The sequence below is a fragment of the Bos javanicus genome, chromosome 14, assembly GCF_032452875.1.
Source record: "Bos javanicus breed banteng chromosome 14, ARS-OSU_banteng_1.0, whole genome shotgun sequence".
NCBI classification, from domain to species: domain Eukaryota; kingdom Metazoa; phylum Chordata; class Mammalia; order Artiodactyla; family Bovidae; genus Bos; species Bos javanicus.
Window position 1 is genome coordinate 912,788 of NC_083881.1, and position 22,772 is coordinate 935,559.

At 57.9% G+C, this 22,772-nt stretch overlaps 1 protein-coding gene and 1 long non-coding RNA gene across 7 annotated transcripts; one reads left to right on the forward strand and one right to left on the reverse strand.

Annotated features, from left to right (window-relative positions):
- Positions 1-10: 10 nt before the first annotated feature.
- On the reverse strand, positions 11-22,468 carry IQANK1 (IQ motif and ankyrin repeat containing 1). 6 transcript variants are annotated; one of them, XM_061438167.1, is made up of 14 exons: positions 22,387-22,468; positions 20,771-20,918; positions 17,424-17,513; positions 7,798-7,934; positions 7,420-7,584; positions 7,161-7,352; positions 6,959-7,084; positions 1,426-1,565; positions 1,308-1,362; positions 1,107-1,196; positions 829-937; positions 642-735; positions 434-568; positions 11-349 (listed from the first exon to the last, which is right to left on the reverse strand). In XM_061438167.1, exons 2-14 carry the CDS (start codon positions 20,844-20,846, stop codon positions 46-48), a joined length of 1,713 nt encoding a protein of 570 aa, XP_061294151.1. In that variant the 5' UTR covers positions 20,847-20,918; positions 22,387-22,468; the 3' UTR covers positions 11-45. The 6 variants fall into 6 exon arrangements, with proteins under 6 accessions (XP_061294151.1, XP_061294150.1, XP_061294149.1 ...); XM_061438166.1 differs by having other exon boundaries at positions 1,308-1,565; positions 7,798-7,931; XM_061438165.1 differs by having other exon boundaries at positions 1,308-1,565.
- LOC133260149 (uncharacterized) lies at positions 9,376-16,734 on the forward strand. The gene is made up of 2 exons (XR_009740671.1): positions 9,376-10,318; positions 14,025-16,734. It is a non-coding gene; the product is annotated as an uncharacterized LOC133260149 (long non-coding RNA).
- Positions 22,469-22,772: the final 304 nt, after the last annotated feature.

The following is a 22,772-nucleotide window of genomic DNA, read 5'->3' on the forward strand; positions in this document are numbered from 1 at the left end:
CACGCACATGTCACCTGGGGTCGGGCCCTTTATTGGGGCGGGTTGCTAGAGGCCCCCGCCCGGCAGCTGCACGCGCACAGGCAGCAGGACCTGCAGCTGCTCGGCCGGGGGCCACCGAACCTTGGTGACGAAGAAGAGGCGGAAGTGCTGCAGGCGCGCCTCCTGGAACTGGTTGGGGCTGTACTCGGGCCCATCGGTCGGCCGCAGCAGCGACAGGTACCTCTCCTGCTCCAGCAGCCCGCGGCCCAGCAGCTCCTGCGCCAGGCCTGGCTGCACCGCCTCCAGCTGCTGCTGCACGGCCGGGAACAGATCCACCTCGCGCAGGTCAAACACCAGGGGCTTCCCGAACCTGCGGGGACGGCGTAGGCTGTGGCAGTGAGGGCTGCGGCGAGAGTGGTGTGGCGTCCGGGCGCCTGCCCTCCGCCCACCTCACCTGAGTGCCCCCAGCAGCGCCAGCCGGATCCTCTCCGGCCTCAGGTGGTCGGGGTTCACGGCGTCCACGTAGTTGGTGTCCTGATAGCGCAGGAATGTGGCCGCCTGGCCCGAAGGGTCGATGACAAGAGGCCACCTGGGGGTGGCCTCCAGGTCACTGCCATCTGCTAGAACCCCCAGCCCACCCCTGGCCTGCCGGGACCACTGACCTGCCGTCTGCGCGGATGCGGTCACCCACGTCCTTCATCAGCACGTCGTGGAGCTCGCTGACCTGGCACTTTAGCCCGGGCACCTCCTCCTCCGCTGTGGGGGTGTAAATGTGGGGCCGATGGGAGGGGCGGCCCAGATACCCACCGGGGACCCTCCCGCCTCCAGCCCCAGCCCAGCCCCACCCACCCTCCTCGGTCTGCTCCCGCAGCTCCAGCCTGGCCAGGGCCAGCGCCTCCTCCGCCTTCTGGGCCTCCTGCTGGAGCCTGTCCACTTGCTCCTCTGCATCCTTGATGGCCTGGAGGGGGGCCCCCACGCTCTGCTCAGGGCAAGGCTGGACACCAACACCTACCTGCCGTGCACAGCTGGGACCCCTAAGGAAGAGGGGGCGCCCGCCCCAAGAGGTGGCTGCTGGAAGCTGACAGCCCAGGGGTGGGGCTCCCCAGGTCCAAGGGGGAGAAGCCAACCTGCAGCGTGAGCTCAGCCAGGCCTACGCCCCTCCGCTCGCACTTGTGCTCCGCGATCCTCCGGTTGAGCTCGCAGTAGGCCTGCTGCAGCTATGGGAAGGGGGCGAGCCGGCCTCCAGACCAGGTTGGGGGTCCACAGGGCGCCTCCGCGCTCCCAGCTCTCCGCCCGCCCGCCCTCCCCTCCGGGGGCAGGCGGCTCACCTGTTGGTGACATTGCTGCTGCTCCTTGGCCAGCTGCTGTACTTTGAGGTTCATGCTGCGGTGGAGGGGGGTGGTCAGAGCAGCCCCGGGCCAGCCCCCCGCCTCCCACCCGCCGCACCGTTGGGCCTCTGCCTCCTTGTGCCGCGCCGCCTCCTGGGCCCGGCGTTCCTGCTCCGCCTCCATGTTCCGGAGCATGGCGTCTGTGAGGCTCAGGTCCCACGACTGCAGCACCCTGACCACAGTGTCCAGCGAGGCCACCTAGCGACAGAAGCCACTGGTCAAGAGCTCGGGCCGCCTGTTCTTCACCTGGGGAGGTGCTACAGTCCCACTTCAGACAGGATACCCCGGGGCAGAAAGGCGGCCCTGACGGTGGGCCAGGGAGGTGCCCGGAGCCTTGACCATCGTGATCAGCACCCGTGAAGCTGGGCGCTGGAGGGTCCCCACGGCCTCCCTCCCGAAACCTCAGGCTCCGCATCCCCCCACCTGCCCTCCTCCTCCACACCCCACCCACCAGCCCCCACTGCAGGGTCCCTGGCTGCAGCCTTTGCTGTCCCCTCGCAGACCTCCATCTGTAGGACACGGCCCTTGTCCGCACCCATCCCAGGCCCCTCCACTCCTGCTCCAGAGTGAGGAACGGTGGTAGGAGGCAGGCTTCTCAGCATGGGGCACAGGGGCCTGGCAGCATTTCATTTCTGGACTCAGGAGGTTAATCCGGGTTTAATCGAGCCACACAACTTTGATTTGTACAATGTTCAGTATGTGGTTTGTATTCAAAAAGAAAGTTCAAAGATGTGCAAAATCAGGGATGAGAGAAATGGACAGATGGAGCAGATGAGTAAGTTAATGAATTAAATGACAAAAGAATGAAGGATTCTTGGGTTAATTGAATGAATGGATGAAATAATGAATTGATACATAAAAATTAATAGATGAAGGGATTTAATGGATGAATAACTTAGATAAGAAGGTGGTTGAACAAATGGATAGATGAATCCAATCCAATCATTCAATACAACTTGTGAATGCCTTTCATGTGACAACCAAAAGCACAGTCCCTGCTTTCTCAAAATTTCCTCTCAAGTATGGAATATGCCTGCTGGCCCAGCAGCTAAGACTCGGTGCTCTCATTGCAGGATGAATCCCTGGTCAGAGAACTAGATCCCACACGCCACAACTAAACCCCAGTGCAGCCTAATAAAAATTTTTAAAGAGAATTAAAAAAAAATTTTCCCTCAAAATTTACTTCTCTCAAGTAAACAGCATAAGTGGGTGTGTGAATGGATGGATAGATAGCTGTGTGAATTGATAGTAGTTAAATACATGAATAAATGAGGATGGCTTACCGTGGTAGGAAGGGTGAAACAGATACAGTAGCAAGTAGCCAGACCAGCAAGTTTATTAATAAATGACTCATAAGCTAATGAGAAAAGGTGTGAATTGATGAAAGAGTAAATCCACTTCAGGGAAAAAAGATTGGGTTGAGTGGATAAATTTATGAAAACAAGGACAGATGGACAGATGAGGGATGAAGGGATGGCGGACAGAGGCACAGCTAGTGGCTGAGGTCACTCAGTTCTACAGCATTACTGGCGGCTTCCCTCGTGGCTCAGTCGGTAAAGAATCCGCCTGCAGTGTGGGACACCCAGGTTCAATCCCTGGGTTCGGAAGATCCCCTGGAGAAGGAAATGGCAACCCACTCCAGCATTCTTGCCTGGAAAACCCCATGGACAGAGGAACCTGGCGGGCTACAGTCCACAGGGTCACAAGAGTCGAGCACAACTTAGAGACTAAACCACCACATCACTGACTTCTCTACTTGATTCACCGGTTGCTGAGGTAGGGATGCCGAAATCTGCTACTGTGATTGTGGATTTAGTTCTTGTACTTCTCTGTTTTTGCTTCATGTACAGCTGCAAAAAACATTCAGGATTCTTTTGTCCTCTTGATGAATCCTTTGTGCTTATGAAATGATTATTTTCTCCCCAGTAATATTTTCTGTTAAGTCTACTTTTTCTGATGTTAATATATTCATTTCAGCTTTCTTAGTGTTATCCCAGCACATTTGTCCTGTCCTTTTAATTTTCTATTTGTGTCTTTAAAGTTTGTTTCTTATGGCAGAATACTGTTGAATTTTCAAGAAACATGTACTCATTGGGCTGTACCGGGTCGTTAGCCTGGCACGGAGCCCTCTGTTGCGATGCAGCCATCTCCGGCTGTGGCTCACAGGCGCTGAAGCAGGGTCGGCAGCTGCGGTGCCCGACTGAGCTGCTCCTCTGCACGTGGGATCTCGGCTCCCTGACGAGGGATCTAACCTGCGTCCCCTGCATTGGAAGGTGGATTCTCGACCACTGGACCACCAGCAAGTCACTCTAGTTGGATGTTTTTTTAATCCAAAAGACAGTCTGCCTTTTAATTGGGGTCTTTTGACCTTCTACACTTAATGAAGCTATTGATATGGCTGAGTTTCAAATTACCCTTTGCTATTGTTTTCTCCTGGTTCTAGTATGATCTTCCTTTTCCTCTTTTTTTACACTATAACTCTATTGATATTTAGTAGTTGCTTTAGGGCTTCCAGCATACGTATACCTCTAACTTATGACAGACTGCCTTTAAATGATATTGTACCACTTTACATACAAAAACCTCCCACAGTATGTTTCATTTCCCCTTGCCAACCTTTATCTTTGTGTCACACAGTTGAAGCAAACAACTATACTTTGTGCAGTTTTCAGTATGTGTACCTCCATGTGTTATAAAACCACAGGACACGTGCCATTATTTTTTGTTTCAACTACCTTCTCAGTAAGTTTAAACAATAAGGCAATATCTCATATATTTACCTACATAGTTACCCTTTCTAGCGTTCCTCACTTTTGAGTGGATCCGTATTTCCATCTGGCATCCCTTCTATTGGTACGTCTTCCTTTAATGTTTCTTATAGTGTGAGTCCACTGGTGATTGAGTCTTCCAGCTTTTGCGTGTCTGCAAAGGTATGTCTTTACTTTGCCTTCAGTTACGAAAGATATTTGCACTGAGCATAGCATTGAAGGTTGACAAGATTTGTTTCCTTCTTCAGTGCCATTAAAGACGCTGCCCCACTCTCTCCTCACTTCCACTCTTTCCAACAAGAAGTCTGCCATAATCCTTATCTTTGTTTTCCTGTCTATGCCTTTTTTCCTCTGGCTGTTTATAAGATTTCTCTTTAGCACTAGCCTTGAGAAATGTTATCACATTGTGCCTTAGCCTGATTTTTCTCCCTGTTTCTTGTTTATTGAGATTTGAGGAATACGGTTTATACCTTTCATCAAATTTGGAAACCCTAAGGTTATTATTTCTTCAAGTATATATGTTTATCTGTTTCTTCTCTCCTTTGAAGACTAATTACATACACAGTAGGCCTCCTGAAACTGTCCCACAGCTCGTGCATGCTCATCATTTGGAAGAATTGCTCTTCTGAGTGTTTGTACTTGTAGCAGTTTCTCTCTTGTGAGCCTCAAATTCACCAACCTTTAGCTCTGTTCTAAGTTGACATTAATCTCACCTATAGCTTTTTGTTTCTCATTGCAGACACTGTCTTTTTTACCTCTAGAATTTAAGCTTTTTATGTCTTCCATTCTCTATTCAATTTTTTGAGCATCTGGAATACAGTTACAATAGCTGTTTACAAGTCTTTTACACTAACTGTGACCCACGTCAGTTCATTTGTCTTGACTGGTCAAGTTTTCTCATGGTCATATTTTTCTGCATTTTTGTATGCCCGGTAATCTTTCATTGGTGCCAGACAATGTGCATTTTGTCTTGTTAGGAGCTGTATATTTTGTATCTCCATACACGTTCTTGAATTTTGGCATACAGTTAAATTACCTGGGAAGTTTTATCCTTTGGGTCTTGCCTTGAGATTGTCGAGGCTGTACCAGAGCCGCGTTGATCCTCACTACTGAGGCAAGGTCCTTCCAAGTGCCCCACCCAGTGCTGCAAGGGCTGTGAGAGCTCCTGCCCAGGCTGGTGGCGACAGGCTAGGCACTCCCTCCTCCCGTCCTGACAGGTGTTCTGTCCCCAGCCTTGAGGCATTTCCTCACAAGCAGGAGACACCTCATATTCCCTGGATCCCCAAAGGTGCCCTACACACCTCTGGATCTCTATGAAAAATTGTATTGGAGCACAGTTGACTTACAGTGCTGTGCTAGTTTCAGGTATACAGCGAAAGCAATCAGTTACGTCCACACATACAGCCACTGGATTGCATGACTTACCGTTGAGTTTTGAGAGCTGTCTAAATATTGTAAATACGGGTCCTTGGTCAGACGTGTGGTCTGCAAGGATTTTTCTCCTTCTCTGTCTTGTCTTTTCATCCACTTAACAGGGGCTTCAGCAGAGCAAAAGTTTTACATTTTGATGAAGCTCAATTTCTTGGGGTATTTTTCTTTTATAGACTGACTGTGCTTTTTGTCTAAGAAATCTTTCCCAAAGATTTTCTCTTGTGCTCCTCTATACGTTTTAGAGTTTACGTTTTGCATTTAAATCCATAATCCACTTTGAGTTAGTCTTTTTATAGGGTGCAAGGCTTAGGTCGAGGTTCATTCCTTTGCCTGTGGACGTCCAATTGCTCCAGCACCACCTCTTAAAGAGACTGTCCCTGTTCCCCCCACAGCCAGAGGACTCCTGCTCCCCCCTGCCTAGCTGTGTGCTGCTCCTCTCAGTGCCCCCTGCACCCCTCCCCCAAACTCAGGCACCAGTGGGTTCCACATCCTCCTCAACACCCCTCAGCCCCGGCCCACCAGGGCACCAGCATCTGAGGGGTGGGCCTCCCGGTGCGCTCCTCACTCCAGCCACCCTGAGGCTGTGGCCAGGCCCTTCCGTCCTCCTGGCCTATTGTTCCTTCATCTAGCATGGAAGCAGTAGTTTGAAGCCAAAGGCTCTACTGGTCTTTTAAAACCTGTTCTGTTGCTTTTCAAAGAAGAGCAGAGAAAAGCAGAGGAAAGTACAAAGGGCAACCCTGGAGCAGGACCGGGGGCAGGGCTTGCGACTCGGGGGCGGGGCGAGGCTTGAGACTCAACTCAGACTCTCTTAAAGAAGGTGGTGGCACTGGCTGACCCATTTGCACAGCTGTTCCCAGAGGTCCTGGGCCACCTATCCGACCAGGCCTCCAGGGCCCGGGAGAAATCCAGGCCCCCTCGGTCTCCAGCCGAGGGCCTGGGAAAAGGCCCATTGGTGCTGTTTCCAGATGCCAGGGAGGAGCTGCCAGGCCGAGGCACCTGGGGAAGGGGCTTAGGGATCAATTTTCTCAGAAACGGGGAAATTCTGAGGGTGAGGGTCCAGATGGGCAGGCCAAATGCTGCCCTCAACCCCTGGGCCCGGGCGCTGCCCCAGGAGCCTTGCTGTTTCCCCACCTTCCTTGGAGACAGTACTTCTAAGGCGGACTGAGGGTCCAGGCGGAAGAGAAGAACCCTGGCCAGAGGAGGCCCACGGAAGCCGGGAGCTGTGGTCTTGATGGCGCGTTCCCGGGAAGGCTCACAGCGAGGACTTCCGTAGGGAGAGGGCCTGCTGGGTCCAGGAAGGTCAGGACCCAGCCTGGAGAGCCACCAGGCTCCTGACAGCTTTGGGAGAGGGGGAGCGAGCGTCCCGCGGGAGCTCTGCCCTCCTTCGCGCACCTGCTCGGGGGTGCTCCCGTCGTCCGCATATACCCGGGGGTCAGCTCCGAGCTTCAGAAGCACCTCCACGGCTTCCAGGTGGCCCCCAAAGGCCGCTCGGTAGAGCGGGGTCCGGCCGAAGGCGCCCTGTGGGACACGCTGGCTGAGCAGGGCCCGCCACGTCGAGGCGCGACCGCCAGCCCTCGCGGGCCCCGGTGCCCACCTTGCTGTTGGGACTGGCGCCCTGCTCGGCCAGCAGCTGAATGGCCAGGGACTGCCCGCCCGCCGCCGCCTCGGACAGTGGCGTGTTCCCGCCGCTGTCCTCAAAATCCACCAGGGCCAAGCGCCGCTGCAGCCGCCGCGCCGTTCCCGCCGCGTCGCAACCCACGCCCTCACGGGTCAGCAGCTCGTCCACCTGCGCCAGGCGGGGGTCAGCGGCGCCCCAAGCTCAGGACCCTCCGCCCCGCCGCCCCGCCGCCCACCTCCCGCAGGACCGCCTGGATCTCGCCCAGGTTCCCGTCGAAGGCCGCCTCCAGCAGGCGCGCCCCGCGCAGCCGCTCCTCCTGCCGCCGCCGCTCGGCCGCAGCCGCTTCCTCCTGCCGCCGCCGGGCCGCCTCCTGCTCGCGCCGAACCTGGGCCACGAAGGCCTGCGGGAGATCCAGTCGGGTTACAGCTCAGCCCTGCATCCCACCCCGCACTAGCCCTACAGTGTCCGCCCCCGGCCCTGTGTCCCCGCCTCCGGCCCTACGTCCCCGCCCCCAGACCTACAGTTCCCGCCCCCGGCCCGGTGTTCCCGCCCCTAGCCCTACAGTTCCCGCCCCCGGCCCTGTGTCCGCGCCCCAAGCCCCACCTGATCTCACCTCCCTCTGCAGCTTCTCCATCAGCTCCTGGTAGTCCTGGTGCTCCTGCTGACGGCGGGCCAGCTCCTTTCTCGCCAGGAGTTTCCGGAAGGCACACTGGATGATGGTGGCTGCTCGGTCCTCCGCGGTTGGCCCTGCTAGTGGGGAGAGGGCTTATGGATCCCAGGATTTCTCTCCACGCTGCGATCTTCGCGGCTGCGGGGCCAACACCAGGTGTGCCAGAGCTCCAGGTTAACAAGGCGAGTGGAGTAGGCGAAATCCCTCCCGACCAGACCAAAGGATCAAAAATGTTCTAAAATACACAAACACGACCAAACCAGAGTAACCCAGCGGCAGAGAGCAAATGAGGCTGAGCCAGATCTCTGGCACCAAGCCTGCCCTTCCCCATCCCAGACAGCTGCGACCCTGCAAACACCTTCTGAGCCCGCAGCTTGGGAAGACATGTGGAGATGGTGGTGGGAAACCCAAGCAAGACCGAGAAGCCACTGTTGATCCTCAAAGACGCCCTCCCTCTGAAAGCCAGAAGGACCCCCTCCAAATTCAGGCAGCCGTACCCAGAGCCAGGGCCGACAGGGCTGAAGTGGGTGATCTCAAACACAAGTGCACTGGAGCTCAGAAGAGGGAGCCCCTGGGAGCTGTGATCCGTTGGCCCTGCACTCAGCCTGGAGCCCGGCAGCACACTCGGCCACAGTGGAGGGTCCCAGCGCTAGAACTAGAAGCGGCATTCACACCCACCTGCCACTCTCTGACCCTGTGATGTGTGACCGCCTAACCTCTCTGCACCTCAGGATCCCTTTCTCTAAATGGGGTGATGACAGTCACACTGCACAGGGCTTTGCAACAGTCCAGTAATAGAACCGGTGAGTCCTGAGAGTAACTGCTCAACCTGTGTTCTTGGTTAAGCAAGAACTAAGAGTCAGAGCAGAGGAGCAACAGACCCAGCTGCCAAGCTCAGCGTGAAGGAAAGGGCAGGGAGAAGGTGCACACGTGCCCCCAGACGATGCGGCATTCAGGAGACTGGGGGAAAACAAGCAGAAGAGCCTGCTCTCCACAGGCACCGCAAGCTGGGGAGGAGCTTAATAAAAACAGAAATTCAAGGGATCAAAGACAAGAGGAAAAAAACAGAACCAGGAGGCAGATAATAGAGTCATCACAGAAAAGATGGAAGACAATTCTCAGTTCTTTTTTTTTTTTTTTTAAATTCTCAGTTCTGCAGGCCAACAACTACAGCAAGAGCAGCAGGAAACGAAGCCCGTGTGGTGCAGAGTGGGGCATGCAGGTGAGGGCACAGACTGAGGACAATGAATTAGTGTCTCTGGAATGTGGAGTCTAGTGATGGGGAAAGTATTTAGAGACAAAACACACAAAAATTTCTGAAATGAATCTTAAGACAAAAAGGACAAAGAATACACCAGGGAGCAGAACAGCTGGCATCGGATATGTCCTATTTAAGTTGCTGGCCCTTCAGGAAAACGTTATTTGAGCACCCAAGTAGGAAATAAATCCAACTATGCTCTCCTGGGACATTTTATAGCGACATCAAATGTAGAAGTCAGCAAATGAGCACAGCCAAATAAATAAATATTTTAAAAATAAAATTTAAAAACTAAAAAAAAAAATTATTATTCCTGACTGCACTCTGACAGGTACCAGAAGGTGCCAGGAAACAGACCCTAGCGACACAAGCACGCAGTACACTTGGTCATGTTTTTGTCCTTAACCTGGCACCCAGCTCCCTAGCCATGGGAGAGACATGAGATGCCAGTAACCCGGGTGAGAAGCGCAGGAATCACAGTGAATCAAATTCGCACCTGTGGCTGAAAGGGAAGCCTGCGTCCCTTCAGGACACGGCCCAAGACCCACCTCGGTGTGCAGAGATCTGCCTCCCAGCCTCCCAGAGGCCCCGGTCCACTGACTAGGGTGACCAGGCCCTGGAGGAAGGACAGCAGGCAGACACTGGGGACTAAGCTCTGGTTCTGAACCAGTTTCCAGGTCCCCCAAACACTGCCGTGTCCACTGGTCAAAGTGGGGCTTATGCCCAGGAGACACTGGCTGAGCTGTGCCTGCATTCCTGACTCACAGAGACCACGAGCTGAGACACGGCCGCTTCCAAGGCCGAAGGACCTGCCGGCAGGCAGAGCGGACGACCGCCCGCACTGCGCGGAGGGAGCACACAGGCGTGCGGGGGCGGCGTGTGTGGAGGCCACAGCCCCGGGCCTGGACACCCAGTGGTGCGGGCCCCGCCGCCGCTCCGTTTATCTCGCCAGCAGGGGGCGCGGGAGGCGGCGGCAGCGCAGCGCCGCCCGCCTGCCTGCTCGACATCCCTCTGCTCCGGCGCTGCCGGGCAGCGGCCACACCTGCCGGCTCCCGCAGCCGGCCACGCGCGCCAGGACGCCTCCTTCCGCCTTGCCCGCGGAGAGCGGTCTTTCTGAATCACGATGACCTCGCCCGAAGACCCCTTTGCCGCACCCAGGCCAGTAAGGAGCGTCAGGGGCTGAGCAGATGAAGCAGGGACGTGCAGGTGGGCTCCGGGAAGAGGCCCACGGCGGCCCAACAGTGCTTGTTTAAGCCTCCCCCTGTGAGGCCCCCTGGGAGGGTTCAGAGGACAGCCCTGCATCAAACAGTGAGAAACACCCGTGACCTCACCATCGGCAGGCTGGGCTGGGAGGCCAGTGGGCTGTCCTCAGGTCAATGGGAGATGGGAGCCCAGAACCAAAGAGGCTGAGCAGCAGCAGTGAGATGTGGGGCCAGGATGCTATCGACATAGGCAGCAGTCAGGGGGACAGTCAGGACGCAGAGACCCCAGGGCGAGAGGCAGGGCAGGCTCCATCCACCCGAAATCTGACATCAGCCACCAGTCTTTAACCCAGTTTCCAGACAAAAGCCAAGGTCAAAGACTCACAGCTGCTGTGAGAGAATGCCAGATACCCTTGGAGGCCCTGCAAAGCCTCTCCAAGTGCTCTCCCCAGGCTGGCATTCCCTTGCCCGCCCCGGAGGAGTTGGTGGCCTCTGTCAGGGTCAACGATGCCCTGGAGAAACGAGAATAGAGACTTTTGGAGGCCCACAGACGTGATATCTGAACTGACACTGCTGCCTGGAGGGGCGGGGGGTGCATTGTCACATCATCACGGTCCTGTCTTCAGAGCGAAGGCTGAGGGACAGGCGGCGCTGTGGCCCCAGTCCATTCCCAGGTCCCTCTGGGACAGGGACACTTGGCTGCTGGCAGAATGCTCACACTGGCTTCTTGACCAGCAGGGCTGTTACCGTAGCAAGAGCCAGAGGGAAGCTTGAGAAACTCCCCGTTCCCACCAGGACCGTGAACAAAATAGAACAATTTCCTGGAGGAAATGAAGAGACTAATACCAGCACCAAAGACATGAGAGACCCCTATAAATACAGTCAGCTGACCTTTGACAAAGGGGCAAAGGCAATGGGTGAAGCCAAGGTGGTCTCTTTAATAGATGCTGCTGGAACACCTGGACGTCCATGTGCAAGAAAGTGAATCTGGACACAGATCTTACACCCTTCATGGAAATCAACTCAAGATGGATCACAGACCTGAATATGAAACAAAACTGGAGCATTCCCTGGTGGCCTAGTGGTTAGGATTCTGGGCTTTCACTGACGCAACCCGGGTTCAATCCTGGGCTGGGTTACTGAGATCCCATATGTCTTACAATCAAACCAAACAAACGAAAAACCCCACAAAACTGATTTCTAGAAGGTAACAGAGGAGAAAACCCAGAAGACCTTGCAATGACTTTTTAGGTACAACACCAGAAGCACAATTAATGAAACAACTGATAAGCTGGACTTGACTAAAATGAAAATTTTCTTCTCTACTAAACACAGTCTGGGAGAAATGTTTGCAAAAGACATATCTGATAAAGGACTGTAATCTGAAATATACAAAGAACTCTTAAGACCTAACAGTAAGAAAACAACCTGATTTTAAAATGGGCCAAAGAACTGAACAGACACCTCAGCAAAGAACCTATACTGTTGGCACAGAAAGCATGTGACAGATGTTCCACATCACCTGTCAGCAGGAAATGCAAAGTGAAACAAGAGTGAGATACCTCTGCAGGCCTGGAAGAGGAACCAGAAGGCGGACACTCTGACACCAGGTGCTGGCGAGGGTGCGGAGCAAGGGAACCCGCGGTCAGTGCCGGTGGGCACGCAGGACGCTGCAGCTGCTTTGGAAGACAGTTAGGCACTTTCTTATAAAACTGCTGCTGCTGCTAAGTCACTCCAGTCATGTCCGACTCTGTGCGACCCCACAGACGACAGCCCACCAGGCTCCCCCATCCCTGGGATTCTCCAGGCAAGAACACTGGAGTGGGTTGCCATTTCCTTCTCCAAGGTATGAAAGTGAGAGTGAAAGTGAAGTCGCTCAGACGTGTCCGACTCTTCGCAAACCCCATGGACTGCAGCCCACCAGGCTCCTCCATCCATGGGATTTTCCAGGCAAGAGTACTGGAGTGGGGTGCCATTAAAAGTGAACATACTCTAATAATTTAATAACTGTGCTCCCTCGTATTTACCGAAAGGAATTGAAATCTTATGCTCACATCAAATCCTGCACGTGGATGTTTACAGATTTATTATAATTGCTAAAACGTAGACGCAAGCATGATGTCCTTCAGTAGGTGAGTGGGTAACTACACTGTGGTTCATCCAGACAATGGAGCCCTAAAAGGAAGTGAGCTCTCAAGACACAGAAAAACACGAGGTGCCTCCCTGCGGACTGAGCGACTCAGCGCGGTGGGTGGAGAGCTGCAGCCCCCTCTACCCACAGGAACGCCCTCGTGCGGCACAGAGGAGTGCGGCCGGATGTGCTCCTTTCTGTCCTGAAGAACCGCTGTGCGCCTGACGCCACAAGTCCTGGAGTGAGGACCCCGGTTCCTTCACTCAGTAATATGCACTTATGGAGGAACCTTAAATGCATATTCATACTGTTCATGGGGTTTTTAAGGCAAGAATACTGAAGTGGTTTGCCATTCCCTTCTCCAGTGGACCAGGTTTTGTTAGAACTCTCCGCCATGACCCGTCCGTCTTGGTTAGACAAGGCTGTGGTCCATGTGATCAGATGGATAAGAGGCTTATGGAAGCTTCCTGATGGGAGAGACTGACTGAAGGGGAATCTGGGTCTTGTTCTGATGGGCGGGGCCATGCTCAGTAAATCTTTAATCCAATTTCCTGTTAATGGGCGAGGCTGTGTTCCCTCCCTGTTATTTGACCTGAGACCAAACTATGGTGGAGGTAATGAAGATAATGGCATAAGAAAAAGTTGGCTCAAAACTCAACATTCAGAAAACCAAGATCATGGCATCTGGTCTCATCACCTCCTGGCAAATAGATGGGGAAACAATGGAAACAGTGACAGTTTATTTTGGGGGCTCCAAAATCACTGCAGATGGTGACTGCAGGCATGAAATTAAAAGACACTTGCTCCTTGGAAGGAAAGTTATGACCAACCTAGATAGCATATTAAAAAGCAGAGACATTACTTTGCCAACAAAGGTCCGTCTAGTCAAAGCTATGGGTTTTCCAGTAGTCATGTATGGATGTGAGAGTTGGACTAATAAAGAAAGCTGAGCGCCAAAGAATTGATGCATTTGAACTCTAGTTTTGAAGAAGACTCTTGAGAGTCCCTTGGACTGCAAGGCAATCCAACCAGTCCATCCTAAAGGAAATCAATCCTGAGTATTCACTGGAAGAACTGATGCTGAAGCTGAAACTCCAATACTTTGGCCACCTCATGTGAAGAACTGACTCATGTGAAAAGACCCTGATGCTGGGAAAGATTGAAGGTGGGAGGAGAAGGGGACGACAGAGGATGAGATGGTTGGATGGCATCACCGACTCAATGGACATGAGTTTGGGTAAACTCCAGGAGTTGGTGATGGACAGGGAGGCCTGGCGTGCTGCAGTCCATGGGGTCGCAAAGAGTCGGACACCCCTGAGCAACTGAACTGAACTGAACTTAAATGCATATTACTCAGTGAAAAAAACAATCCGAGAAGGCTATAATACTGTATGATTCCAAGTATCTGACGTCCTGGAAAAGGGAAAACTATGGAGACAATAACAAGACTGGTGGTGGTGAGGGATAGAAGTGGGTATGAGGAACAGACAGAACAGGGGGGAATTCTAGGGCAGTGAAAATCCTCCGTGTGATGGCACAATGATGTGTACGTGTCATTAACATTTGTCCAAACCCACAGGATATACAACACCGAAAGCAGACCCTAATGTGAACCGTGGTGTGTCCGTGAGGCTCGTCAGCTGTCAGCAGTGTGAGTGGGGGTGCTGATAACGGGAGAGGCCGTGCATGTGTGGCGGGCTGGGCGTCTATGGGAATCTCCTGCGTTCCCCTCAATGCTGCTCTCAAAGAATAAAGCCTAAATTAAAAACCCAAAGACCTGAGGAAATCAGGTGTGGCGGTGCCCATCACGTCTCCGCTAAATTCACCTGTCTGGCCTCTGCAAGAAACAATGGAGGGAGAAGATGGATGAAGGCAATGCGTACAGACGGCGGGCCAAGCAGGGCCACCCTGGGCTTCGGGCACCTGGCGTGTGGCGGCGTCTGGCCCGTGGTGCTCTCCCATCCACGCCAAGCAGCAGGCCCTCTCTGCCCTGTCTCAGGACCATGTTATTCTCGGCAGGCAAGATGGCAGCCCCTGCCGACGCCCCTGTCTTGTTCCCGGGAGTCTGTGAACATGCTGTGTTACATGGCAAAGGCCGTAAAGACTGAAGGCAGAACTAGGGCCGCTGTCAGCTGACCTGAAGACAGGAAGCCAGCCGGGGTCATCGGAGTAGGCGCAGGAGAAAACGCAGAGGAGCTGGGACTTGGGAAGAGGCTGCTGATGTGGACAGGGAGGGAGCAGCCCTGAGCCAAGGAATGCGGGCGCCTGCAGGAGCTCAAGAGGACAAAGGACAGATCCTCCTCTAGAGCCTGCAGGAAGCAGCTTGATTTTAGTCCAGTGAGGCCCAGGTCAGCCTTCTCACCCACAGAACTGCAAGACAGTAAATCTGTGCTGTTGAGACACTAAAAGTACATTAACTGTTGTTACAGTAGCTACAGGGAACTAGCACAGAAACCCACGTCATCGCAACAACTCACGGATCCAGGCAGATCCAGAGGATGGGAGACTAACCCACACTAATGAGGAGTTTAGAGCTTGCAGATCTGGGACGTGCCAGGATACCTTAAAGGTAAGAGCTAAGCTGTCATGCCTCGGACCTCCTTCCGTCAAGAGGCCCAGAGCTTGGCAGGCCTCTCAGGACTTCAGTGCAGCTGGTGCTGTCTCTGGGAATAGCATCCCACCCGTGTCCTGGGAGGTCCGGGAGGCTAACAGTCAAGCCCAGGGGTTCTGGTGGAGGCGTGTGCTGCCAGGCTGGCTGGCCGGCAGGTCTGACAAGCTGAAGGTGTATACTCGTGGGGAGGAGGAGGCCGGGGGGACCCAGTGGGAGAGCCGCAGCACAGACTTCAGGCTCCAGAGCAAGGCTGTGCCTCCCCTGAGAACATGGTTCTGGATCTGGATAACAGCTCTGGGATGGGGAGGGCCCTGGTGGAGCCTGGAGTCCAGCCAGGGCTCTAGAGGACAAGCAGCCTGAGTCCCCACCCTGAGCCGGGGTCCTAGCTCTGGGACTTGTGGCGCTGGGCACACACAGCAGTCCTTCACAACAGAAAGGAACACATCCCGATGCGCTCCTCTCTGCCGCGCAACATCGATCCTGGAGGTGGACAGGGGACTCCGGCTCGATCCACAGAGCTCAGTCCACACGGAGGCGCCCCTCAGACTGCCCGCTGCCGCCTCACAGCTCCTCTCGGGAGGCCCCAGCGGAGGAGAGAATCTCCCAGGGGTACCCGGTTCATGGTGGGGAGAGTGGCCTGCGGTGTGCAGGTAGACGACTCCAGGACAACGGGAAGGGCTTAGCCAGCATCGGGAGCCTGAAGTGAACAAGTCTGGAATGACGGCGGGCAGGCCTGAGAAAGGTGTGCGGGCCGACTGGCAGCACAAGCCCCTCTCGTCAAGGCTGATCTAGGCCGGCTACTGACCTGCCAGGTAACTGTTTTGACATCAACTCATGCACTCAAGCTGACAATTTGGACAGATTGTCAGAAATGTGGGTGGTGAGAGGAGGACAGATCCTCTCTGGGGCAGGGGGGCTTCTTGGAACAGACCAGAGTGTGAATACGCTGGAAGGGTACCCACTGCAGGGAGCCGAGGCTCCCAGACACATGAGCATGGCCGCAGGAGAAGGTAGGGGTTGGGGGTGCGTGCACTTCTGGCCGCCCAGCCCCGAGCGAAGCAGTCCTGCGTGACACCTCCACCGTGAGGGGACCCCGATTGTACAGGCTGAAGTCTAGGCTCTGCAGTTGCGTCTGTCCTCTGGGTCGAGGCCGCGCCTGCAGACCAGTAACACGTCCGTGGTCCTGGCACCCACCCTGCCTAAGTGGGGGACCCGCCTCCTGCAGAAAGAGGCGAAGCAACGGCAGGTCTTGTGTTACTCCAGGTCCACAGACAAGGGTGGACCGACCTGTTGAAGGCTCGAGACCCTGACCTTGTGAGGCTGGTTTCCGTTCTGGAAAATTCAGTAGGAGCCCACTTGCCACTACAGAAACCCACAAGGAGGGGGCAGACACCGGTCCCTCCAGGGCCTGACAACGGGAGCAGGACCTAAGGGCAGACTGGGCTTCTCACCAGGCGCCTGGATCTTGAGAAAGTGACATCAGGACACAAGCCCTGGCGACAGCCCTTGGCGGAGCAGCAGGGAGAACATAGGGGCGGCGCCACCCGGGCAGGGCTCCCGGGGCCCAGCCTGCCTGTCCTCCACTGCCTCTCATTTCTGCTGCTCTCCAGGCCCCATCTGCTGCTACTGGACATTCTCCCAATACATAGGTTGGGCATTAAAACTTCTATAAAACCGACAGTCAGGATTCTGCAAGCCTTCTGGGGTCCGGCCCTGTCCTCAGGACAAGGTCAGGCTCCTCACCCTGGCCCTTTCGGGGTCCGGGGGGAAACCAAGGTGACTGGCAGTGCTGGAAGTCTATCTGGGGGTGAGGCCAGAGCCACCTGGGGAGGACCACACTTGCAGGAGAGACTGGCTACTGGTGGCTGCGACACAGAGGGGAATGGAGGGGCCAGTTCAGAGCCAGAGTCAGCTGGCGGGGCGAGAGGGGATGTGGGGGCACGGAGCTGGCAGCGGGCAGCAGCGTGAACACAGGCTCACCAGGGAGCAGAGCCAGGGCAGACACGCGAGGGCCTTGACGGTGTGAAACCTGGAAGTGCCGCAGAGATTGAGGACACCCGGGGGGTAGGTGCGCCTGAATGCGGGTCTGGGCCGCAGGAGGGAACTTTTCCTACAGATTCTGCTCCGGAGGCCGCTGCCAAGAGACCATGACTCAGGCCTGGGACTGAGAGCGCACACCCCGACCCCAGGGACGCTCTGCCAGGGCGGAGGGGGTCCCGCTGGAGTTGCAGGCGTACGGGAGAGGGGCCCCGCGAGGCCGCTCCGCAGGCGCGCTCCAGCACACGCGTTCGCGGGGCGTGTACACACGGAGACGGCCCAGTGTCCAGCCCCCGGCCCGTGAGCGCACTGGGGAGCGTGGGTTCTCACCTGCAGGGGCCTCCGGGCGCTCCGGGGTCGCGCGCCCCATGGCCTGTGGGCCGGTCTCCCTCTGCGGCTGGCGGCTCTCTCCGGGTTTCCCTAGGGGAGGGGGCGGTCAGTGGGGTAGGAGTGGGCGCGAGCTCGGCCCGGAAGAGCTGCCGCCCGCAGCCTCCTCGCGAGGCGACCAGGGCCGGGCCACGGCCGCAAGGGGGCGCCGGCGAGCAGGCCCGCCCGTACGTGGGCCGAGCTCCAGGCCCGGAGCCCAGGTGTGGCGAAGCCGCCGCAGGACTCGCCGCCCGCCCTACCCCTCCCCTAACACTGCACCCGCCCGGTGCCACTTCCCGTGCCCCGACGCTACTCCCGCTCTGTGCCTCCGTCTACCTACCGCGAGGCCTCTGGGGCAAGGGCTGAGCGAGAGGGGTGCAGCCGGCGGGGCTGGGCCGGGCCAACCAGTTCAGCCAGTGTGACGGAGCCGGCTGGGATGGGGCCCTGGGCGTGGGTGTGAGTCAGCGGCCCCCGGGCTGGGGAAATGACGGGGAGGAGCCGTGCGTGGGGCCCCCTCCCACCAGGAAGCGGGGGGGACGCCGCTAGGCAGGCTGGCCCTGCGCGCCTCCCCCACAGCCGTCCCCAGGGATCCAAAGGCTGGCCCCTGTGGGCAGAACCGCCGAACCCCCAATCAGGACGTCCTCAAGAGTCCTGGCTCAGCTCAGGACAGGCCGGCCTCTTCCTTACTGCCCCATGTCAGTCCACTAAATGCCATCTGGGCCTTCCAACTTCCAGCCTCTTCCCCCAAGTCCCTGGCACCCGCCCCGCACCCCCCCCCAGCCCCTGGCCCCCAGCGGAAGTCTCCCCCAGAGGGGGCAGTGGGTCCATCAACTGCACAGAACCCACCCCACCCCACCCCCGCAGCTCCCCCAACCACCAGGTGGTTTTCTCCAACCATACTGGCTCTGGGCTGGGGCCAGGGGCTCCTGTGGCAGCTGGGTTAGAGCAATCTGCAACCAGTGAGCACCCTGCCTGGATGGTTGGTGCGGCCCGGGACGCAGCTCCGAGCCCCGTGGGCTGCAGCTGGAGTTTCCCGGGAGCAGGGGAGGACGGGGTGGGACAGGGTGGGGGGGCACCGGTGCCCGCCCAGGGCAGGACCAGACGCGTCCCGACACACAGCCCGCAGTCTGGCTGCCGAGTCGCCTCCTCCAGTTTCTCTCAGTCTCCCTCCCAGTCTGGCCGAAGAGGCCTGTGCCCCAGCAGCCCTGCGCCGTGTCAGCGCGTTAGTCAGCCTCGCGCCGGGTGAGCCACCGCGCCGCCAAGTCCCTATAAACTCCCTGGCGCGGCCCAGCCCGCGGAGTGGGTCTGTGAGGCCCACAGACAGAGCCCGGGCCAGTGCCTCAGCCGGGGTGCCAGCCCAGGGAAGGGCAGACACGAGGGGCCGCAGGAGCGGAGGGCCCACCGTGGCCTCTCAGGGGAGCCCCCTGGGCCCGCCTGACTGAGGCCGGCCAGCCGATAAGCCGGGGCCCCCGAGGAGCAGACACCTGGTAAAACAGGCACCAGATCGGGGGCATGTCTGGCAAACGAAGTAGAGCTCGCAAACCCCGGCCCAGGAGGGCGGGCAGGGCACAGAAGGCCACTGGGCAGCAGGGCCCTGAGGCCAGGCCCCCGCCCCCCGCCCCAGGGTGCCTGGGGGACGAGGCGGGGGTGGCCCCCACAGGGCACGTGACCAGCAGCAAGCTGGCTCCCCAGGGGCACCCCAAGGTGGCCAGACCAGAGCGGCCACAGGAAGCCGAGAGGCCGGAGCAGGCCGCTGCCGTGGGGTCCGAGCTGGTGCTTGTGCCCGCTGCGGACATGGAGGGCTACGGGGTGGGAGGCCTGGTGCCAGGCCTGGGCCCGGAACTGCTGAGGCTCCACGAGGTCGAGCTGTGCCTGGCCCAGGAGCAGCTGCTGCTGGAGGACCGGCGTCGGCAGGCCCAGCTGCACATGCGGCTGTGGCAGGAGGAGCAGCTCTGGCTGCAGCAGCTCCAGGAGCAGCAGGCCTGGGTGCGCGTGGAGGGGCTGGAGCTAGCCCTGGCCTTGGAGCAGCTCCGCAGCGAGGGCCTTGAGGCGCTGCAGACCCAAGACCCGGTAAGGCCTGGAGGGGACTGGGGTGGAGGAGGCTGACCATCTCAGGGGTGTGGCGACCATGGCAACAACCCGCGGCAAATCTGTGGCCCAAAGTGAGGCTGGTGCCCACTGCACGGGGCACTGCAAGGACCACTCGACAGGAAGCCCTCCCGGGCTGGCCCGATGCTAGAAGGCAGAGGGAGCCCAGGAGGGGGCTGTTCAGGGAAACTGAGGCAGAGGTGTCTCTGCAGAGCACCCAGGCATCCTGGCCAGGTGGGCCGGGGCAGAAACTGTCCAGCACAGCGTTTGGGACATGTAGGGTGAGGGCCGGGTCCCGAGCCCAGTTGGACAGTCAGCAGGCAGGACCAGCATCCCCTCCCCCGCCCGACACAGCTTCCTGGCCACCTGCCCGGCCTCCTGTTTATTGCAGAGCCTGTTCCCAGGGCTTGAGATGAGATGGCGGAAGCCACCTGAGCCATCATCCTCATTCCAGGAGCGCTGCCGCCTCAGACGCAGCTGGGGCTATTTTAGGGAGCTAGGATCCAACCCAGCTTGGCGTGGAAGAGTGGGCACCACCATCCCGCCAGGTCTGGGGATCTGGGAGGCCTCTGGGATCCAGGCCCGCTCAAGCAGGGGGGCTGAAGCTGGGGAACAGGGTGTGGGGCTCCCCTACTGAGCCTAGACCCCAGTACAGGCGTGTGTACAGGGAGGACCCCTAGCCGCAGCCTAGAAGGTGTTGGCAGCCTAGCAAAGAACTCAGATGAGTGCTGTGACAGAAAAAATGGGACTCAGAGAAGAGCGACCGTGGGTCAGGGTGGACATGGGAGGAGATGCACTTCCTAGCCCATGGCGGGACTGAGCCAAGGGCAAGCTGTCATCTTTCAGCTTGGAAGTGGCTAAAGAGAGCATGGCCTGAGGGAGCAGCAGACAAGGAACAGCACAGCATGGCCTAGGTGGTGCAGAGAGCCAGAGGGGACTGCGCACTGTCTCGGAGTCCCCAGCGTGGGTTCAAGCCCTCATGTTTCAGAACCTATATTCAGTCCCCACAGGCCTGCTGCCTGTCTCCACATGTCCTAAAGTTATGCTCTGAACACTGTCCTCGGGACCCCAACCCCAGGGGTACAGTCCCAGGGTCAGAATCTTGAAGGGACATCTGAGCTCTGACTCCTCTGTCTCAGGGAAGGGTCTTCCTGGGCTGCTGCACAGCAGGTGTCCCAAGTCAGAGTCTGAGCCAGGCTGGAGGTCAGAGGGGTCACACTCACCGGCAGGGGCCCGTGGCTTGGCTCTGGGGAAGGACTTCCCTGGCGCAGCTCTGGGTCCCCCTTTCTTACTGCTCATTCTCCTGGGTGAGGGGAAGGTCGGAGGGTGTGCTCAGAGTGGCAGAGGCAGTGGGGACAGCATCACATGGACCTGCAGGAACAGACAGCAGGTGCCGAACTGGGGAACACAGGATCACCCCCAAATGCAGCTTCCTGCCGGCTTCCTTGCCCGCCCGCCTGCCCCTGGTTCTTGGCGTGTGCATGCCCAGTAGCTTGGGTGGGAACACTTGGCAAGAACATCTGGCCACAGCTTGTCCCCCTTGCCCTCACGTCCCTGCCCCCTCAGCCTGGCTCACCCATCCTTACCCCAGGATTGATGTCTGGTACCCATCTCCTGGCTGCAGACCACTAGGCTGAGCCAGCTTCGTTTTAAACAGCAGCCTGAGCCGACCTGGCCTTGCAGAAGCCTCTGTGCCCCTGCTGCCCCCAGCCCTCCCCCCACACCCCACCCCTCTCTCGTCTTGGCCTTGGCAGGAGGTGTTGTCGGGGCCGGGAGCAACACCCCTCTCCCTGGCCCACTCGGCTGACCCCCAGATACATTTCCCCAGGGGGGCCTCCCCTGCCCCAGGCTGTGTTGCTGCCCCCCTCCCCCGAAGCACTGCTGCCTAGGTGCTGCCTGAGCGCACACCTGTGTTCCCACCGTGGATGTCACTGAGAGTTTGGGGAAGGAGCAAATGCAACTGGGAATGACCCTGAAAGTTGGGACAAGGTGACCGGAGACTGGCTGAAATGGATGGGCACTATGGCAGGGGAGGGACAGAGCTTGAGGTGGGAGGGCAGCGGCAGGTGCTGCCATGGGCTTGGGCAGATGGTCGAGGGCTGGGCGGGGCCTGTGTCGTATAAGGGCCCCTCACAGAAGGTCTGATGGGGAACTGGGGTTCTGAGGAGGAATCTGAAGTGTTTGTGGGGGAGGCTGGGGGGCTGGGGCAGCTAAGGAAGGGAGTGTGAGTGTGTATGCGTGCATGCACATAAGTGTGGCGGGAGTGTGCGGGGCTCAGGGACTTGCAGGGCCCCCGTTTTCTGAGGGACTCTGGGTGCTCACATAGGTGCCTGTATGTTGCAGGGTTCTGTGGCGGATGGCCCTGCTTGTGTGCAGAGTCTGTGCAGCAGAGCGTCCTGTACGTGTGGACGCGGGCGTGCGCCTGAGTACAGCAGGTGCAGGCCTCCATGTGCTTGTGGGGTCCTATATGGACCTGGGTTTCTATGTGCATCGGGAGCGGGGGTCCCATGTAAGTGGGGGTCAGTGTGTGTGTGTGTGTGTGTGTGTGTGTGTGTGTGTGTGGAGTCCTTTGTGTGTGCAGGTCCCTATATGCCTGTACAGTTCCTGTCCACAGGTGTATGCTACATGTGTGTGGGTGTGCCAGTGCGGGGAGGGGACTGGCGTGGGGAAGTGTCCCCGGTGTGCAGTGGGTCTCCTATACGCGTGTAGGGTCCCGGATACCTGTGGGCATCAGAGTGTGCGGGGGTGGGGCTGTCCCTGTGTGGTGGGGGGCACTCTGTGCTCACAGGCCCCCAGGCCCTGCCCTGCCCAGGGCTCGGCGCAGCCCTCAAGGTCTCACCTGCTTCACCTGCCTCCCCCAACTCGTAGGCAAAGCCAGAAGCACCGCCCCCCGCGTCGGGCTGGCCCGTTTCCTAGCGACTAGCCGGAACTTCCGAGTCACCCCGACTTCCGGGGCGAGGGTCAAGGGTCAGGCTTAGGGCCCTCGAGCCTTCGGCGAACAGATGGGCGCCTGGGGACGCGGGGCCCCGGAAGTCGGGGCCTCAGCGGTCTCCCGGGGTCCCGGGCTGGGGTCCCGGGCCGTTCCGCCGTGGGGGGTTAGGCGAGGGTCCCGGGAGCGGCGGCGGCGGGCGGGCGGCGGAGGAATTCGGGCGCGCCGCGGGTGGGGCCGCCCCGCCCCCAGGTGCTGCCCGGGCAGGCAGGCGGCAGGGGCGGCGGGCGGGGCGG

Coding starts and splice junctions, on each gene's coding strand:
- IQANK1 (XM_061438165.1), bottom strand. CDS start 20,846: ATGAGCAGTAAGAAAGGGGGACCCAGAGCTGCGCCAGGGAAGTCCTTC. Junction 1,197..1,307: donor AGCAGCAATGTCACCAACAG/GTGAGCCGCCTG, acceptor CCCTTCCCATAG/CTGCAGCAGGCCTACTGCGA. Junction 938..1,106: donor TGGCTGAGCTCACGCTGCAG/GTTGGCTTCTCC, acceptor GCCCCCCTCCAG/GCCATCAAGGATGCAGAGGA.